The 16,274-nt window shown below is 39.6% G+C and overlaps 4 protein-coding genes across 4 annotated transcripts; all 4 read left to right on the top strand.

Moving 5' to 3' along the window:
• The first annotated feature begins 500 nt into the window (after positions 1-500).
• LOC121949202 (gamma-crystallin M3-like) lies at positions 501-1,250 on the top strand. Its single transcript, XM_042494827.1, has 3 exons — positions 501-509; positions 640-882; positions 975-1,250. The coding sequence occupies exons 1-3, from the start codon at positions 501-503 to the stop codon at positions 1,248-1,250; spliced, it is 528 nt and encodes a 175-aa protein (XP_042350761.1).
• A 4,604-nt stretch (positions 1,251-5,854) lies between these two features.
• On the top strand, positions 5,855-6,598 carry LOC121949209 (gamma-crystallin M3-like). The gene is made up of 3 exons (XM_042494833.1): positions 5,855-5,875; positions 5,969-6,211; positions 6,326-6,598. Exons 1-3 carry the CDS (start codon positions 5,861-5,863, stop codon positions 6,596-6,598), a joined length of 531 nt encoding a protein of 176 aa, XP_042350767.1. The 5' UTR covers positions 5,855-5,860.
• A 3,370-nt stretch (positions 6,599-9,968) lies between these two features.
• On the top strand, positions 9,969-10,739 carry LOC121949206 (gamma-crystallin M3-like). Its single transcript, XM_042494830.1, has 3 exons — positions 9,969-10,010; positions 10,112-10,354; positions 10,461-10,739. Exons 1-3 carry the CDS (start codon positions 9,978-9,980, stop codon positions 10,737-10,739), a joined length of 555 nt encoding a protein of 184 aa, XP_042350764.1. The 5' UTR covers positions 9,969-9,977.
• Positions 10,740-13,945: 3,206 nt separating this feature from the next.
• Positions 13,946-14,884, top strand: LOC121949197 (gamma-crystallin M3-like). The gene is made up of 3 exons (XM_042494821.1): positions 13,946-14,150; positions 14,257-14,499; positions 14,606-14,884. Exons 1-3 carry the CDS (start codon positions 14,118-14,120, stop codon positions 14,882-14,884), a joined length of 555 nt encoding a protein of 184 aa, XP_042350755.1. The 5' UTR covers positions 13,946-14,117.
• Positions 14,885-16,274: the final 1,390 nt, after the last annotated feature.

Raw genomic sequence — 16,274 nt, forward strand, 5'->3', positions numbered from 1 at the left:
CTACTTCTGTATCCATTTTATTTGACAATAAAGTGATGCACTTATCCACAATGTTTCTGAATGTTATTCTTTGGTAAAATGCAAGCTCATTGGCTTCTATTGTTTTAGAGGAATTAAAGCGTGAGATAGTTTAAGTAATTGTGCCTTTTGACCGGCCTTGTGATAGAATCAGTAAATGTATCGTGCAGCTTCCAGCAATATTTTTATAGTGTATACAGAATACTAATGTAAAACCAGACACCTAAAACCTTCTTTTTGAAAGACATATGTTCCGTTCTTTTTAAAGGAAAATTCTGTTTAGAGGTTGTGACCCTGTTAGTATATTGGTAAGCAACTCAAAACTATAGGCTTCTATAATAGGTTGCTGGGTCAGGACTTTGAACAATAGAGCGACACACAGTCTTTGTGTCTGGCCAGGTATAAATGTAACTTGTTCAGACAGGCAGAGTATCAGTTCAAAAACAGTTCTCTGAGAGATCTGGGAAACCACCGCAACCACCATGGGCAAGGTAGGAAAAAAAGAAAAAAAATCAAATTTTAAACCAAAGTTAATTTGCTAAATGTATTTAATAAAAATAATAATAAAAATATTTAACAATGTGACTTTGGTCAGTAAATTGTTTTAATATTTTTTTCCAGATCATCTTCTACGAGGACAGGAACTTCCAGGGTCGTTCCTATGAGTGCATGAGCGACTGCGCTGAGCTGACCTCCTACCTGAGCAGGTGCCAGTCCTGCAGGGTGGAGAGCGGCTGCTTCATGGTCTACGACCGCCCCAACTTCATGGGAAACCAGTTCTTCATGAGGAGGGGCGAGTACGCTGACTACATGAGCATGATGGGAATGAGCGGTGGTATCAGGTCTTGCCGTATGATCCCCATGGTACGTATAAAACACATCTACAAAGGTGATCTTTGAGTCATAACTCTTGGACTACGAAAGAAAAAAACATTTGTCTTTTTTTTTCACAACAGCACAGAGGCCAGTTCAGGATGAGGATCTACGAGAGGGAGAACTTCCAGGGTCAGATGAACGAGCTGATGGACGACTGTGACAACATCCAGGACCGTTTCCGTATGAATGAGTGCCAGTCCTGCCAGGTGATGGACGGCCACTGGCTGATGTACGAGCAGCCCCAGTACAGAGGCAGGATGATCTACGTGAGGCCCGGCGAGTACAGGAGCTTCAGGGACATGGGCATGAGCGGCACCAGGTTCATGAGCATGAGGCGCATCATGGACATGTGCTAACTGTACATTTTCATGTCAATAAATGATGTAACTTTCTAAATTTTGATCTCACTGTTTCTAATTTTATTAATAGGCTATAACCTTTGCAGAGATGCAAATTTTCACAAATGACAAATATTTAAGCATTTAATTGATTATTGTTAAATTGGCATTTGGAACCTTTAGCACAATATTGGCTATAATCATAGTTCTTTTATTTCCGTGTCACATATTTGGCCTAACTTACATGTGACTACATCGCGCTGTACATACAACTTTCAAAGTACAGGAGAACATTTATTGTAAACGCATGTTCAAAGAGAAATTAAATTAAAAATCCAATAAATTGGACACAAAATGTCAAAGTAAAGAAACTAGCTAGGCTCGAAACACGGCACGAGGGATGACACAAATATCTCAACAACTGTTGGATCCATTGGCGAACCCCAACATATCCACCGTGGCTCATTTGATATCTCACAAAAATGTGCATACAACGATTTGTATGATATCTAATGAATTATGTTACGTACTAAATGTAAAGTTAGATAGGTTAGTATTAGGCAAGTACATTTGGTTGACTTTAGGAAAAGAAAAATGTTGACTATGTAGCTTAAAGTCATTCAAAGTTCACTTGGTTTCACACAATTCTGAACATGGAAAATCCCGTGTTTGTGACCCACCACTCCAACTCTTCCTTACCCCAACTACTTCCTCTTTTACCCACATTGGTACTATGGTCATGTGTTCGCAGCCTACCCGATTACGTGGGTTAGGCCACTGTTTCTCAAATGGGTATGCGTATCCCTGGGGGCACGTGGATGTACTCCAGGGGGGTACATGGGATTTAAAAAAAAACTTATTTTAAAAAATAGCAGTCATGCATAACTCTTAAAAATAGCTATTTTATAAAAAGTTCAGTAATAATATAGATCCAAGTTCATGAACTGACTTTTATACTCAATATTCAATTTCAGTATCCTTAAAAAAACGACCATCACCTGTCAATCAATCTCTTGCCGCCGTCAAGACACAAACAATGGAGTCGTGGTTGAAGCGTAGCAGCAATGCTGCTGAAAACATGGAGAGACAAGTGACAGAGAAGGTGAAACCAGAACCGACGAAACACCGTCAGTATGCAGAGGAACATTTTAATGGGATTTACGTCCACCAGTTGCAACCCCCAAATTTGAAAGTGTTTTTGAGTTATAATGTTGTTTAATAAATCAGACACTGATGGCACGGCGCTGTGTTGTACCTCTTTTTTTTCTACCAAAAATGTTTTGCACTGGTCATTAAAGAGTTTGAGAACCACTGGGTTAGGCTACAGATGAATTACTGTGCCATGATAACGTGAGATACACATGAACTGTGGTGCATTACTTTTCGTAGGTATATCCGTGCATGAAAACAGACTGTGATCCGCAGCTTTTTGTTTAGGTACAAAAGGACTTTATCGTTGGAAAAAAACAAAAACATTTTAAGGTACTACCATGTCCTTCAGGTTATTGAAAAACTACAGTAGAACTTTTTGCCACAATCACTGACAAAGGGTTTTCCCGAAGGTATTTTATGAAGAACAGTCCACATTTTTATAAAGTTGGGGTAATAAGATACAAATATCACTTAAGGATAGATTCAGTGACCTTTTTGAAGTGAAGAAGCCACTCCCCCGTCTAAACTTTTACTATTTAAAACACAGAGTATAATTAGGGAAAGAGTATGCAAATTACATACTAACAAATTTATTGCAACAAAACAGGTTGTATCTATTTGGACCTGATTCTCAACGATTTATATTATTCTATTTTATTTTTGCTCAAAGTTTGTTTCTGTGCACTAGTATTATTGGATGTAACTGTCCGTACAAGTTTGAAATTTGATGATATAGCTTCATTCCTACTCATAAATTCCTGCAATTCCTGTGACAATGAATGAAAGTCTCACTGAAAAGTATTAGTAATAGGGTCATAGTTGTAGTTTATATTATACTGAAGTGGCTCATGGTATCTATGGAAAGTGGTGCGAAGTATCACACGGATGGTCCAGACAAAAGTCTGCACATGTTTCAATATATCTTTTTCTAAATGAGTAAAAGTGAAGACAGAACAAAGATTTACCAGTCCAGACCAGTTCAGACCCTCACCTATGGTCGTGAGCTTCGGTTAGTGACCAAAAGAATGAGATTGCGGATACAAGCAACCAAAATAAGATTCCTGCGGTGGATGGCTGGGCTCAGCCTTAGCGTACGAGTGAGGAGCTCAGACATCTAGAGGGCGCTCAGAGTAGAGCTGCTGTTATTTTTCTTACTTATTAGCAGATTTAAAGTTTCCAATGCAGATTTCTGTATCATTTTTTAGGAGAAATTGATGATAGGTTGGTATACTGGGGCATGGTGGTTGTGATGTACGTATGTTCTCTCTCTAGGGCTACAATCCTGGCAGTTAATCAGTGACATGACACACACCTGGGCCTGCCTGACCCATGCATATAAACTGGAGCAGCACCTAGTTGGGCTGTCTTAGCTGACATGCCTTTGAGGTGTTGCGTCGTGGTTGGTTACAGGAAGGGGAGGCTCTGACCATTTTCGAACCTTGGATTCAGGAGAAGCAATGTGCCCTTTATACAGCTGACCCGCTCTTCACCCTTGTAGGACTGGTGGAGGGGTTATGAGAGTTTGCCCACTCAGTCTACATGTGTTTTGTTGGGATTCTGTGGAGATAGGGGCATTCGGTTGGAATATGAGGTACTGGGGTCATTGCTAGGAGCCTTGGGACCTTGTATAACTAAAGAGAGAGCCGTGTCCACATACTAAGCACAACGTCAAACACGTTTCCAGTAGGTGTTGGCCTACTGGAAACCTGCCAGGCTTGTCCCTCATCATTGATTTTGTTTGTGATATTCACAGACAGGAGAGTCAGCACCTTCAAGTCTGATGCCATAGTTTTCTGTCAGAAAACGTTTAATTTCCCCCTCTGGATTGGGCGAGAGTAACTGCTCCAAGCGAAGAAGTTCAAGTAAACACGTGAACAAGTATATTGGGGTTTTGTTCACGAGTGAGGGTAAAATAGAGCATGAGATGGACAGGCGGTTTGGCGTGGTGTCACAGTGATGCAGGTACTGTGCTGGACTGTTGTAGTGCAGAGGGAGCTGGGCTGAAAGGCAAATCTCTTGATTTACCAGTCCATCTATGTCCCAATCCTCAGCCGTGGTCATGAGTTTTCGGAAGTTACACAAAGAATGAGATTGGGTATACAAGCAGCTGAAGGGAGCTTCCTTCGAAGGGTGTCTGCACTCATCAGAAATAAGGTGAGGAGCTCAGACATCTAGAGGGAGCTCTGAATAGAGCCACTGCCTCTTAGTGCCGAAAGGGGACAGTTGAGGTGTTTCAGGCATCTGATCAAGATGCCTCCTGGACGGCTCCTATTAAAGGTATTTCAGGCATGTCCGACTGGTAGGAGGCCTCGGGGAAGACCTAGAACATGCCAAAGGATCTGTCCTAGCAATGCCTCAGGGTCACTGAGGAGGAGCTGAAAAGCTTTGCGGGGGAGAGGGATATCTGGAGTACTTTGTTCAGCCTGCTAACCCCACAACCAGACCAGTGACTAGATTTAAATGACTTGGCTTGACTCGAGATGTCATGTTGAGTTATAGGACCAAGGGGACTCGATAGCAGTATTGATAAATTCAAATGTTATCAAGTTACAGGCTTTGAAAAAAGCAGAACCGGCTCCTCAATAGAACCAGGTTTCTATCCGCGTCCCTACTCCTAACTGGATTTTCTAATCATTTGTACTATTTGCAACACTTATAATCATGATGAGTGTTAATCTCTCTATTTGGCATCCTGCTATTTAGCATTTTTGTGCAATGTATGAACCTTTTATTTAATTTAATTCTAATTTGATGTAAACCCTTTAATGTAAGCAGATTTAGGTGTTTTATGTTATGTTGTATCAACAACTATAACTCATCCTGTGTCTAGACATAAGTACAGGCTGTGCATTAACAGATAATTGATGACAATTTAATAAACAGTTGTAATAATATTAAATGTCTTCATAGAAAAAGCAGTTTATATATATTGTAAATTTAAAATGTCCTTATGATAAAACAGCTGGTAAACCCTGTCAAGTGATACATTAATGGGGTTTATATTATTAGTTATTTTTTTGTGTTAACTATATACACTATATGGCTCCCCCAGAGCGCTGGATGAACAATATTGAGTACAGATGTGCATTATAGACTGGCATGTCAGACTATTGTTGTCACACAAAAGGAAACTCGTGTCTATAAATTATCCACTTAACCAGAGAGCTATAGTGTTTTGAAATGTGTAAGAGAGACTATTGTTAGTTGTTCTGTATTGTAACAACAAAAATGCTCATTGTATTGACTTTCCCTATGGAAAAATCCATTCTAAAGTCTTCTAGGGGGTCCAGTCACATGGAAATGTGACAAATACCCTGAGCACTCTATAGGCCTCTATACCATGTTGCTTGGTCAGGGGTTTACACAATGGGAGCCACAGATTCTGTGGGTTTGGTCAGGTATAAAAGTAACGGTTAAAAGAGGACAGACATCAGTGTAGCAGCAACATAGTTCTCTGAACTACAAACACCACCATCATGAACATGGGCAAGGTAAGCACACTCACCTCTCCAATTATCTTTGATTATTTTTTTATTGTTATTTTTTAGCTTAAATCCCTGTTCTTTTTTTTTGTGCTTTTTCAGATCATCTTCTACGAGGAGAGGAACTTCCAGGGTCGCTCCTATGAGTGCATGAGCGACTGCTCCGACATGTCCTCCTTCCTGAGCAGGTGCCACTCCTGCAGGGTTGAGAGCGGCTGCTTCATGGTCTACGACCGTCCCAACTTCATGGGAAACCAGTACCTCATGAGGAGGGGCGAGTACTCTGACTACATGAGCATGATGGGAATGAGGGACTGCATCAGGTCTTGCCGTATGATCCCCATGGTACGTATAAAACATCCGTCATACTGTTGTTTTACTACAGTATGACCCTCAAAATAACCCTCAAAAAGCTTAACATAAAGAACTAATAATTGTTTTACCTTTCAAACAAAACAGCACAGAGGCCAGTTCAGGATGAGGATCTACGAGAGGGAGAACTTCCAGGGTCAGATGCAGGAGCTGATGGACGACTGCGACAACATCCAGGACCGTTTCCGTATGAACGACTGCCTGTCCTGCCAGGTGATGGACGGCCACTGGCTGATGTACGAGCAGCCCCACTACAGAGGAAAGATGATCTACCTGAGGCCCGGCGAGTACAGGAGCTTCAGGGACATGGGCATGAGCGGCACCAGGTTCATGAGCATGAGGCGCATCATGGACATGTAAAAACTGTTGAGTAGAATATATCTAAATAAGCCAAAATAAAAGTTTTTTGACAAAATATTCCTAATTGTTGCGTTTTTTAATATGAATTTAATACCTGATTGGGCAGCCATTTCTGCATCTTACACGTGACTGGGGCTTGATTTTTAGTGCACACCATCAACATACTTGGCATATTTTTTAATATCTTTTTACATCAGAAACATTTTTTAAAATATGTGACACATTAATTTGGTGTATGAAAACTACAAATGCCATCAACAATAACAGTCCTTCCCCCCTTTCTTTGTGGTTTAAAGTCATCCCCACTTTTGTTTTTTTAGATTATTTATATAAAGTACCTTTTTTTTCTTCTTAAAATTAGTAGTAAAAAAATATTTAAAAAACAATTACAATGAAAGATGTGTTCTATTCGAATTATTTGTTTTAATGACAGTAGGGTAATGTTACACCCCAAGAGATTTGTTATATTCTGATATTCTAAAGAATATTAACACACTACTGGACGACAGAAGGAATATTACTGTGAGACTTTACCCTGTAACCTTTTCTCGACTGAAAAAAAAAACCATTTTGAAATTTGTGTGACAACCCAAGTCATATTTTGGGCCATAATAAAAACACTGGCATGTCATTTCATCAGGAAATACACAAAATAATGCTTTAGAAGATCTTACTGTTCTGGGGAGGATTTAGTAGCTATGGGAAAGTAGTACTATGATATATCCATGACCTCCTGACCTTTACCCCAGCCCCATTGTCAGGTCAAAACTGCACCTCACCTCTCTTTATCTCTATTGTTCTGTGAATGGATCCAAAGGCTTTTGTTGACCCTGACCTTTACTGACCTTTTCTCTGGCACCACCATCAGTCCACACAAAATATCAAAATCTATTTGGCTTACAGCTTTACTGAGCAAAATTCTGCAACCCTAAAAGACGAACCCTTCACAAATTTGCTTTTAAGTCATATAAACAAATTGGCTGGCGCGATGGCATTTGCTGAGCAAATCTAATGGACATTAACCCTTGTTAAAAATGCTGTCCCACCCCTGAGTTCTACTTTAAAGAGATATTTACAGCTTGATCTAAAGCAACAAGAACCAATATCTTTTCTGCAACTGTTTCCCTTATTAGCTAGCCAGTATTGTTTTTTGTATTTGTTTACATTTTTAAATCCTGTGTACAGTATGCATTGTTATGCTGCTTATAATACACTTCAACTTGCATGCTGATTGGCTCATAATTGCTGTGTGTTTGTCCAACTGCCAGATTATATATGATGTTAGTTCTTAGATATATCAACACTCAAAATATACACTTAACATAACATAGAACATAAAGTCAACAGCCACGCCACAAACAAACAAAACACATATTACACAACAAACAAGCTGATTATCTTAAGTAATAATGTGCGTTTTGGGGAAGTATGTATTAGATTTAGGGCTCCTGAGAGAAAATAAGTAGATTTACCAAAATGTCAAACAATTTGTTTAATATCTTGTTAATTTAATTAACATACGTATCACAGAGTACAATTTCTCTCATTGCCTGTTATAACATCTTGTGGCTCAATAGGTTTTACCAAATGATGTGACACAAATCACAAAATGAATCAACAACTGTTTGGCTTATATGTTTGGAAATTAGTGTTTCAAAAGGTTCATAAAAGAAATAAGGTCATTGGCAGCAAACACTGTGAACTGATTATATGAAATATAGTTTTTCATGTTTAACAGTTCATTCTATACACCAGGGATGTAACGATGCATCGCGAGATAATTAAAAATCGATTAAAAAATATGTGAGATTCAAATCGGTGAAGTGAAAAATGAACCGTGATACTCTATTTGAACAGCAGAGGGCGGAATATAAGTCTGACTTCACTTGCTCAACGTGCTACGTCATTACCTGTTCAACGTCCTAAGTCATGTAAGACACCAGAGTCAGCTGGCCAACGTAAAGAAGACGAAGCAAAGGCTCCGCAACAGGCGATATTGAAATATGCAGAGATGCACCCTTCGGTTTCAAATCATAAGTGTGGCGAGATTTGAGCTTCCTTAAGTCATGAAAAAATAAACGTGAGAAGATAACAGAAAAAACAAAACAGTCTGCAAATATTGACAGAGTGTTGAACTACACAAATAGTACATCTAACATGATGCAGCACGTGAGCCTGCATCATGGTGAGGTGGTCAGCCCTGCCTACGCACATTACTCAACGACGACTGCACGGCCAAACCACTGACAAGCTGCAACCCCACTCGCCCAAACAAGTACAAGAGCCAAAGAGAGAGAGCCCATCGTATCAACGAGTTAGAAATGGCCAACTTAGTTCTTCAAACTGGCCCTCTCCGCTTTCCCCTCGAGCCAAAGCTACTTTTCCACACCAGCCAACTCTTTCCCAAGTGAAGGTTTTTTCAACAGCAGGGAACATCGTGAATGTCCAGAAAAGCATTTATGCATTGTTTATTGCGTTTTGCATTTACACCCTACCTCAGAAATAAAAAGTGATTCTTTAATTTGATATAGAAAAGAAGAGAAACTGTAGTATTTTATGGTTAGAATAATTATCGGAATGTATTTTTCAGTCATAATTTTTTGTAATCTCATTTTGTATTTTTTTTTAAAAATTGTATCGTGAACCCAGAATCACAAATCGTATCGAATCTTGAGTTCAGTGAATCGTTACAGCCCTACTATATACTGTCTTTGCTTTTTGTATTTTAATTGTTTCATAACATAAATTCTATGACTCCAAGTGAAATAAAAAATCATAACTGAGACCCTCCAGAATTTAACTTAATGAGAACTAATATCACTACTACCAATTTAACACATTTTTAATGGGCTGCTGAACAGAACCACATAAAGTATATTTTTAATAACCAAATACAGAAAATCTATGCACCACCTTAAACACTTTGAACATCCCATGACCTCATACTTTTCTGTTGGTTTGATTTTTTGTTTGTTTGCTCTGCTTTTTATCTGTTTTTGTTTTTCTGCTCATTAACCCTATAATGTAAATAAAAGTTCATAAATAAAACATATTTTAAAAAAGGAAAGAAAATGTATGCACCATTCAGGTGAGTTTTTACCAGTCACATGGGCCGAGCTATTCACATTACACAAGCACTGTTGGGAATGCTTTCTGTGAAAGAGAGAGAAAAGGCCTTTCTAAAGACTGAGGTACCCAGTCCCTGAAAAATGGACATAACCACTGTATTCTGTTGGCTTCAATAGTAAGTTGCTGAGTAAGGGGGTCCTCTGAAAGGGGAGGGGGCACTGATTCTTTACGTGTGGTCAGGTATAAAAGGAAAGGGTTAACACCAGGTAGGAGAGCAGTTCAGGAGCAGCACAGCACATCTACAACCAACATGAGCAACACCGGCATGAACATGAGGGGCAAGGTACTTCTGAAAATCTATTTCTAATATGGTGAAATTACTGTTTACAAAAGAGATCACCATGTTCACCTTTTTTTTCTAACCACTACAATCACTTATTTCAGATCATCTTCTACGAGGATAGGAACTTCCAGGGTCGCTCCTATGAGTGCATGAGCGACTGCTCTGACATGTCCTCCTTCCTGAGCAGGTGCCACTCCTGCAGGGTTGAGAGCGGCTGCTTCATGGTCTACGACCGTCCCAACTTCATGGGAAACCAGTTCTTCATGAAGAGGGGCGAGTACTCTGACTACATGAGCATGATGGGAATGAGGGACTGCATCAGGTCTTGCCGTATGATCCCCATGGTACGTATAAAACAGCCGTTGTACTATGGTTTTACCACAGGTGAAAACCCCCCAAAAGCTTAACATAAAGTAATAATTATATTTTTCATTCTTTTTGAAAAAACAGCACAGAGGCCAGTTCAGAATGAAGATCTTTGAGAGGGAGAACTTCCAGGGTCAGATGAACGAGCTGATGGACGACTGCGACAACATCATGGAGCGCTTCCGCATGAACGACTGCATGTCCTGCCAGGTGATGGACGGCCACTGGCTGATGTACGAGCAGCCCCAGTACAGAGGAAAGATGATCTACCTGAGGCCCGGCGAGTACAGGAGCTTCAGGGAGATGGGCATGAGCGGCACCAGGTTCATGAGCATGAGGCGCATCATGGATTCCTGCATGTAAATGTCTATCGAATGTTCACTGAATGTATCAAATGCAACTAAATAAATGATTTCTGCACTACTTCAGCTTTTGCAAAGCTTATTGTCCAACTGTCATGATGAAACATTATGCAGTATCATACTCAAAAAAAACAAGCAAACGTATTAAAATTCAGGACGTTTAATATAATAGCAGCTCTTAGCATGCACATTTTCATCAGAAAATGTTTTAAATATGATGACAAATTTGACTCTACATTTTACTATAAACCCAACAGAAAAAGGCTTATCATATTTATTGAGAGTAGGCTGCATATTCAGGATTAACATTGCCTAAGGGCTAAGGGTAACCCAAAACTGGACAATGAAATAAAACAAGGTAAAAAATTATTTCGACATTTATTTATTTTAAACTCAAACCTAACTTGCTTGCATGTGTCCAAGGTGTCCAAGGTACTGCTATTGCTTTTACAGTATCAAACCCTAAATGAACATTTGCTACTCTTTCCAGCTGTTGGAGCCACCATCAAGCACACTGTCACTCATCGCTCTCACTTAAGAAATATCAAATTTTCGGAATAACAAAGCAATTAAACAAAGAAGCAGACACAAAGGTCTACTATTTGAGTCTGAAGGATATATCCAGGATGTCCAATCAAACTAGCAGTGAAAACAGGTAAAAAATATAAAGATAGAAGCTAAAGCCTACATATCATAGTGTAAAAGTGAACCACTATATCGCCTGGCGAGCAAGGCAGGAGATGGTTAAATTAAGTAGTTACAATGTTCTAGCAAAGCAGGATTTGTCTTTTTTCACCTTTACAAAAATTAAAAAGCAAAAGCAGCATGTGTTTTCATTCAATTGTAATGTTATGTCACTGTCAGTAGCTACTGTAGCATAGAACTGCTAACTTGGCAACGTTGCATGCGACATTAAACGTATATCTCTTTCTAACGTCTCTGGGTTGTTAAGAAACATAAAAATTTGGAATTTGTGGCCACTGGCTAACGTTCTCAACGCCCATATTGATGCTGTGCACGTTTCCCAACTCTCTCTTCTCAAAGAAATAGGGGAATGAGGTTGTCAATTTCCCATAATCCTCTGGAATCTCTTTTTGCTGTACAACACTGCTCTCTGGTGGTTGACAGTTGTTGTACCCCTGGGTGTTACTAAAAATACACCCACTGATAGAATTTGGACAGCTGGACTGGGCTGTTTCACGCCAGATGGCATTGCCCTCACCGGTGGTGTGGGGAGAAAACACCAAGTTTTGCAACTTTGAGTTTGTGTGTTGGTGCTTTTGAGATTTAAGTGTAGCACTGAACACCCTAACACTTTAACTGACACTATGTTCACCCAAGTGGCCCAAATCAGATTTTTTTCCCCTATGTGACTCAGATGTGATTGTTTAATGACAAAGGGGGAATAGAGTACTCCAAGGATGACATTTTCTGTGGGCCAACCCAGAAGCTAACTTCGTCCTGGTTCCCATGTCAAAAAGCCTATGGGACTTTAACAAATGTTTGGTACTTACATGTTTTGTTCAGCAAGATAATCTTCACAAATGAACACCACTTTAGGATTTTCATACCCAAATGCAATAGCAAGAACTAAAAATGTAACGTTATAACGAACTAGACTACCGTCGTGGCCCCACCCCTACAATGCTGTGAAGCCATGTTTGGCATGATGACATTCTGTAGTCTCATTTAGCTAGGTGTTAGCAACCTTCTTCAAGACACATAAAAGCTTCAGAATTTCACAAGTGAGGTATTTACTGACGCACTTTATGTCGTAGAACAAAACGTGGAAGTGTCTTAAGCTAGTGTTAACCTCAGGCCTTATCTGAGGCTTCTAACCAATGACCCATTCAAACCCATTAACTTGAGATGAGGAAATAGGAGGTGCTAAAATGCCAACGGATTTCCAGGTTTAGGACTCATTTCTGGAGTTCTCTATGAAGAAAATGATAATCTTGGTTGTCCTCAACCAACACCAGAAGTTCCTCACCTGCTGACTCCACATCATAACCAAAAGGAGGGCAGCTCAGCTAGCAAGGCCCCAGTGCCACATCTCTGGTTCGGGAATATCTTCCTCGACCATACCTCAGGGGTTGCATTGTAAAAGGCTGGCCTATCAAGCCGGTCTTTGGCGGAGACTCCTAATTTTACACTGGGCACACTGAGAGCACATGCCATTGATATTGATGGTGGCTCGAGCATACTCCAGCCCAAGACGAGCAGAGGAGACCTAAGTATAAGTATACAAACAGGCTTCCAAATCACCTCGCTGTGAGGTGGAAATCAGCTTGTGAGTTCTATCCATTAAGCTGATGTGATAAATGAAAGAAAAATAATAATCTGGGGTGATAATCCTGGTTAACAAGCTTCAATGGTGGGCAAGCAGTGAGGAAATGTCAGGCTCCTTGTGCTGTTGGACTGATTTGAATCACCAAGAAAACGTGCTAGCTGGTAGAAGCAGAAATGCTTCACTGTTTGAGGACAGGCCGAGACTAAGAATTGTAGGTTTGCTGAACAAAAAAATTAGTTCTTTTAAAATGGGTACTGTGTAAGATTAGGCCATAGTCATGAAGTTTAGCCAAAGTGAAGTCAGTAAGACTCTTTATGCTCTCATTTCAGAAATCTCTTTGCCTCACCCAGCTTCTACCCTATCGGCTGACAATGGGTGTCACTCTATATTAGTCCATCCAGATTTTGCCACGATCTCCTTAAGCAAAACATACCATTGCTGTCAAAATTAAAACTACTCTACTCTTTGCCTATAGTGGCCGTTTCAACATACCATAATTTCTAGGCCCCCAGGGAGGGCTGGACTTTACTAGACAATGTTGTACCGTGTTGTTTTGTCTTGTCTTGTATTTGGACTGTGTTGTCTTGAATTAATAGGCTGAGTCTATTGTATGTTGATAGGGTTTATGTTGATGTTATAGAAAAGTATAAAATAATTATAAAAAAAAAAAAAGAAAAAAGAATGTAAACAAATAATGGTGTCCGAAGCAGTATTTTTGATACCCTCTATCTTGTCTTTGGAAAATGTAAAGAAAAAATGACGGACCTTTCCTGCATTTCACAGTTCCACCGAGCATCACTAAAAACATGACTCAGATTCACCAAGTTTACAATTCTATGCTCCTATTGAGTAATGGCATGAAACACGTGGAATTTGTCAAATTCAGCGAGTAAGTCAAAAACATGGTACCGGGTACCCACTCCCTGAAAAACTGGACAAAACCTTTGCATTTTGTTTGCTTCAATAGTAAGCTGCTGAGTAAGGGGGTCCTCTGAAGGGGAGGGGCCATTGATGATTCACGTTTGGTCAGGTATAAAAGGAAAGGGTTAAACCACATAGGGAGGCAGTTCAGGAGCATCTACAACCAACATGAGCAACACCAGCATGAACATGAGGGGCAAGGTACTTTTAAAAATCTCTTTCTATTAGGCAGAAATTACTAATTACAAAAAAGGATCACCATGTTGCTACTTTTCTTCAAACCACTACATTTCTTTTTTTTTTTCAGATCGTCTTCTACGAGGAGAGGAACTTCCAGGGTCGTTCCTATGAGTGCATGAGCGACTGCTCCGACATGTCCTCCTTCCTGAGCAGGTGCCACTCCTGCAGGGTTGAGAGCGGCTGCTTCATGGTCTACGACCGTCCCAACTTCATGGGAAACCAGTACTTCATGAGGAGGGGCGAGTACGCTGACTACATGAGCATGATGGGAATGAGGGACTGCATCAGGTCTTGCCGTATGATCCCCATGGTACGTATAAAACAGCATCCATCATACTACTGTTTTAACTGCAGGTGGCAACCCCACAAAACTATATATCAGAATACTCATTTGTTTAATTCTCTCAAAGACACAGCACAGAGGCCAGTTCAGGATGAGGATCTACGAGAGGGAGAACTTCCAGGGTCAGATGCAGGAGCTGATGGACGACTGCGACAACATCCAGGACCGTTTCCGTATGAACGACTGCCTGTCCTGCCAGGTGATGGACGGCCACTGGCTGATGTACGAGCAGCCCCACTACAGAGGCAGGATGATCTACCTGAGGCCCGGCGAGTACAGGAGCTTCATGGAGATGGGCATGAGCGGCACCAGGTTCATGAGCATGAAGCGCATCATGGACTCCTGCATGTAAATGTTTACTGAATGTATCAAATGCCACTAAATAAATAATTTCTGTGCAACTCTGACTTCTCTTAAGCTCATTGTTCTGTCACAACAAAATATTATGCAGTAGTATACAGTTTTATACCAACAGAAATGAGTGATGAAATACAAAATATTAGATTTTTTTAGACTGCCATTAGCCAGCACATTTTCACCCCAAAATGTTTTTCATTTTTAAATCCATCATACAAAGACACTTACTTTTGTTCATGAAATAGGGCTTAATATTCTATATAGATATAAAGCAGGACATTAAAGGCTACAAATGATCAAAAGTAGAATGATTAAATCAAAATTAGAAATTTTCAATGCCATGTAAAAAAAATCATTTTGTATTATAGTTTTACTATTTACATGTGAGACATCTAAAATGGCAAACTGTACAAATGATAAGTGTCTTTGGTTTTAAGCACTTGGTAGATTAATAAAGTAGCTAAATAGCCTACTGTTGCTGAGTAATGCAAGCCAAACCTCCCCTGTGCATGTAAATGCAATGTTTACTATGTAATTTGTCTTGAGTATTTACAAGTCTGAATCTGGTAGTTAAAATAGCTCAATTCATGTCAAGATATGACATGAATAAGGCTTTATGTATGCACATGTACATTACATGTGTGTTGTGTGTGTAAGTGTGTTTGTATATGTATAAACTGGTGCATGTGTGTCTTGGTTGATTTGCACAGCTCTTCTTTTATGTGAAGCAGTCTGTACTGCTTTTATATGATTTGGTGCTATATAAGTAAATCTGACGTCAACTGAATTTAATTCATTTGAATGTTTATGGCTAAGACTTTTCCATTTTGGGAACGAGCATAAAATAATTTTTCATGTACCTACAAGCTAGCGTTTACTTTCTCTGTTGTAACCTAAGATAGTAAATCAGGTCACCAAAGTTCTGGTTAAATGTAAGATGAATATGGAAATTACTGGGGCAGTTTTTCACTCGACCACAATAATGAAGCAATGTTTATTTCCTCTGATTCCACTGAGTGGCTCCTTGTCCTTGTGAATGTTTGCCAAGGCTCATGTGGGTATCAAAGTGACCAATTTGCCAAAATAAGCTGATAGACAAAGCTAGGCTTCTCATTTGGAATAATTAAAATGCCAAAAACTTAGTTTTGATAAATTATATATCTATATCTAAGAAACATTCGGTATAACAGTAACCTTCCAGAACCACCACATCTCTTAAACTAGAAAACTCTATACAGTCGTGAGTAACAATAATCAATAAAATAAGAAATCTACAATAATATCAGAATCTAAACTGAACATTTTTAGCCAAATTTCAAGATCAAACCACATTTCCAAGTGTGTATGACCAAAAATAAATTATTTGAGGTCAGTCTTTGATCTTA

The sequence above is a fragment of the Plectropomus leopardus genome, chromosome 10 (assembly GCF_008729295.1).
Source record: "Plectropomus leopardus isolate mb chromosome 10, YSFRI_Pleo_2.0, whole genome shotgun sequence".
Lineage (NCBI taxonomy): Eukaryota > Metazoa > Chordata > Actinopteri > Perciformes > Serranidae > Plectropomus > Plectropomus leopardus.

Coding starts and splice junctions, on each gene's coding strand:
- LOC121949202 (XM_042494827.1), top strand. Junction 883..974: donor CTTGCCGTATGATCCCCATG/GTACGTATAAAA, acceptor TTTTCACAACAG/CACAGAGGCCAGTTCAGGAT.
- LOC121949209 (XM_042494833.1), top strand. Junction 6,212..6,325: donor CTTGCCGTATGATCCCCATG/GTACGTATAAAA, acceptor CAAACAAAACAG/CACAGAGGCCAGTTCAGGAT.
- LOC121949206 (XM_042494830.1), top strand. CDS start 9,978: ATGAGCAACACCGGCATGAACATGAGGGGCAAG. Junction 10,011..10,111: donor GCATGAACATGAGGGGCAAG/GTACTTCTGAAA, acceptor CACTTATTTCAG/ATCATCTTCTACGAGGATAG. Junction 10,355..10,460: donor CTTGCCGTATGATCCCCATG/GTACGTATAAAA, acceptor TTGAAAAAACAG/CACAGAGGCCAGTTCAGAAT.
- LOC121949197 (XM_042494821.1), top strand. CDS start 14,118: ATGAGCAACACCAGCATGAACATGAGGGGCAAG. Junction 14,151..14,256: donor GCATGAACATGAGGGGCAAG/GTACTTTTAAAA, acceptor TTTTTTTTTCAG/ATCGTCTTCTACGAGGAGAG. Junction 14,500..14,605: donor CTTGCCGTATGATCCCCATG/GTACGTATAAAA, acceptor TCAAAGACACAG/CACAGAGGCCAGTTCAGGAT.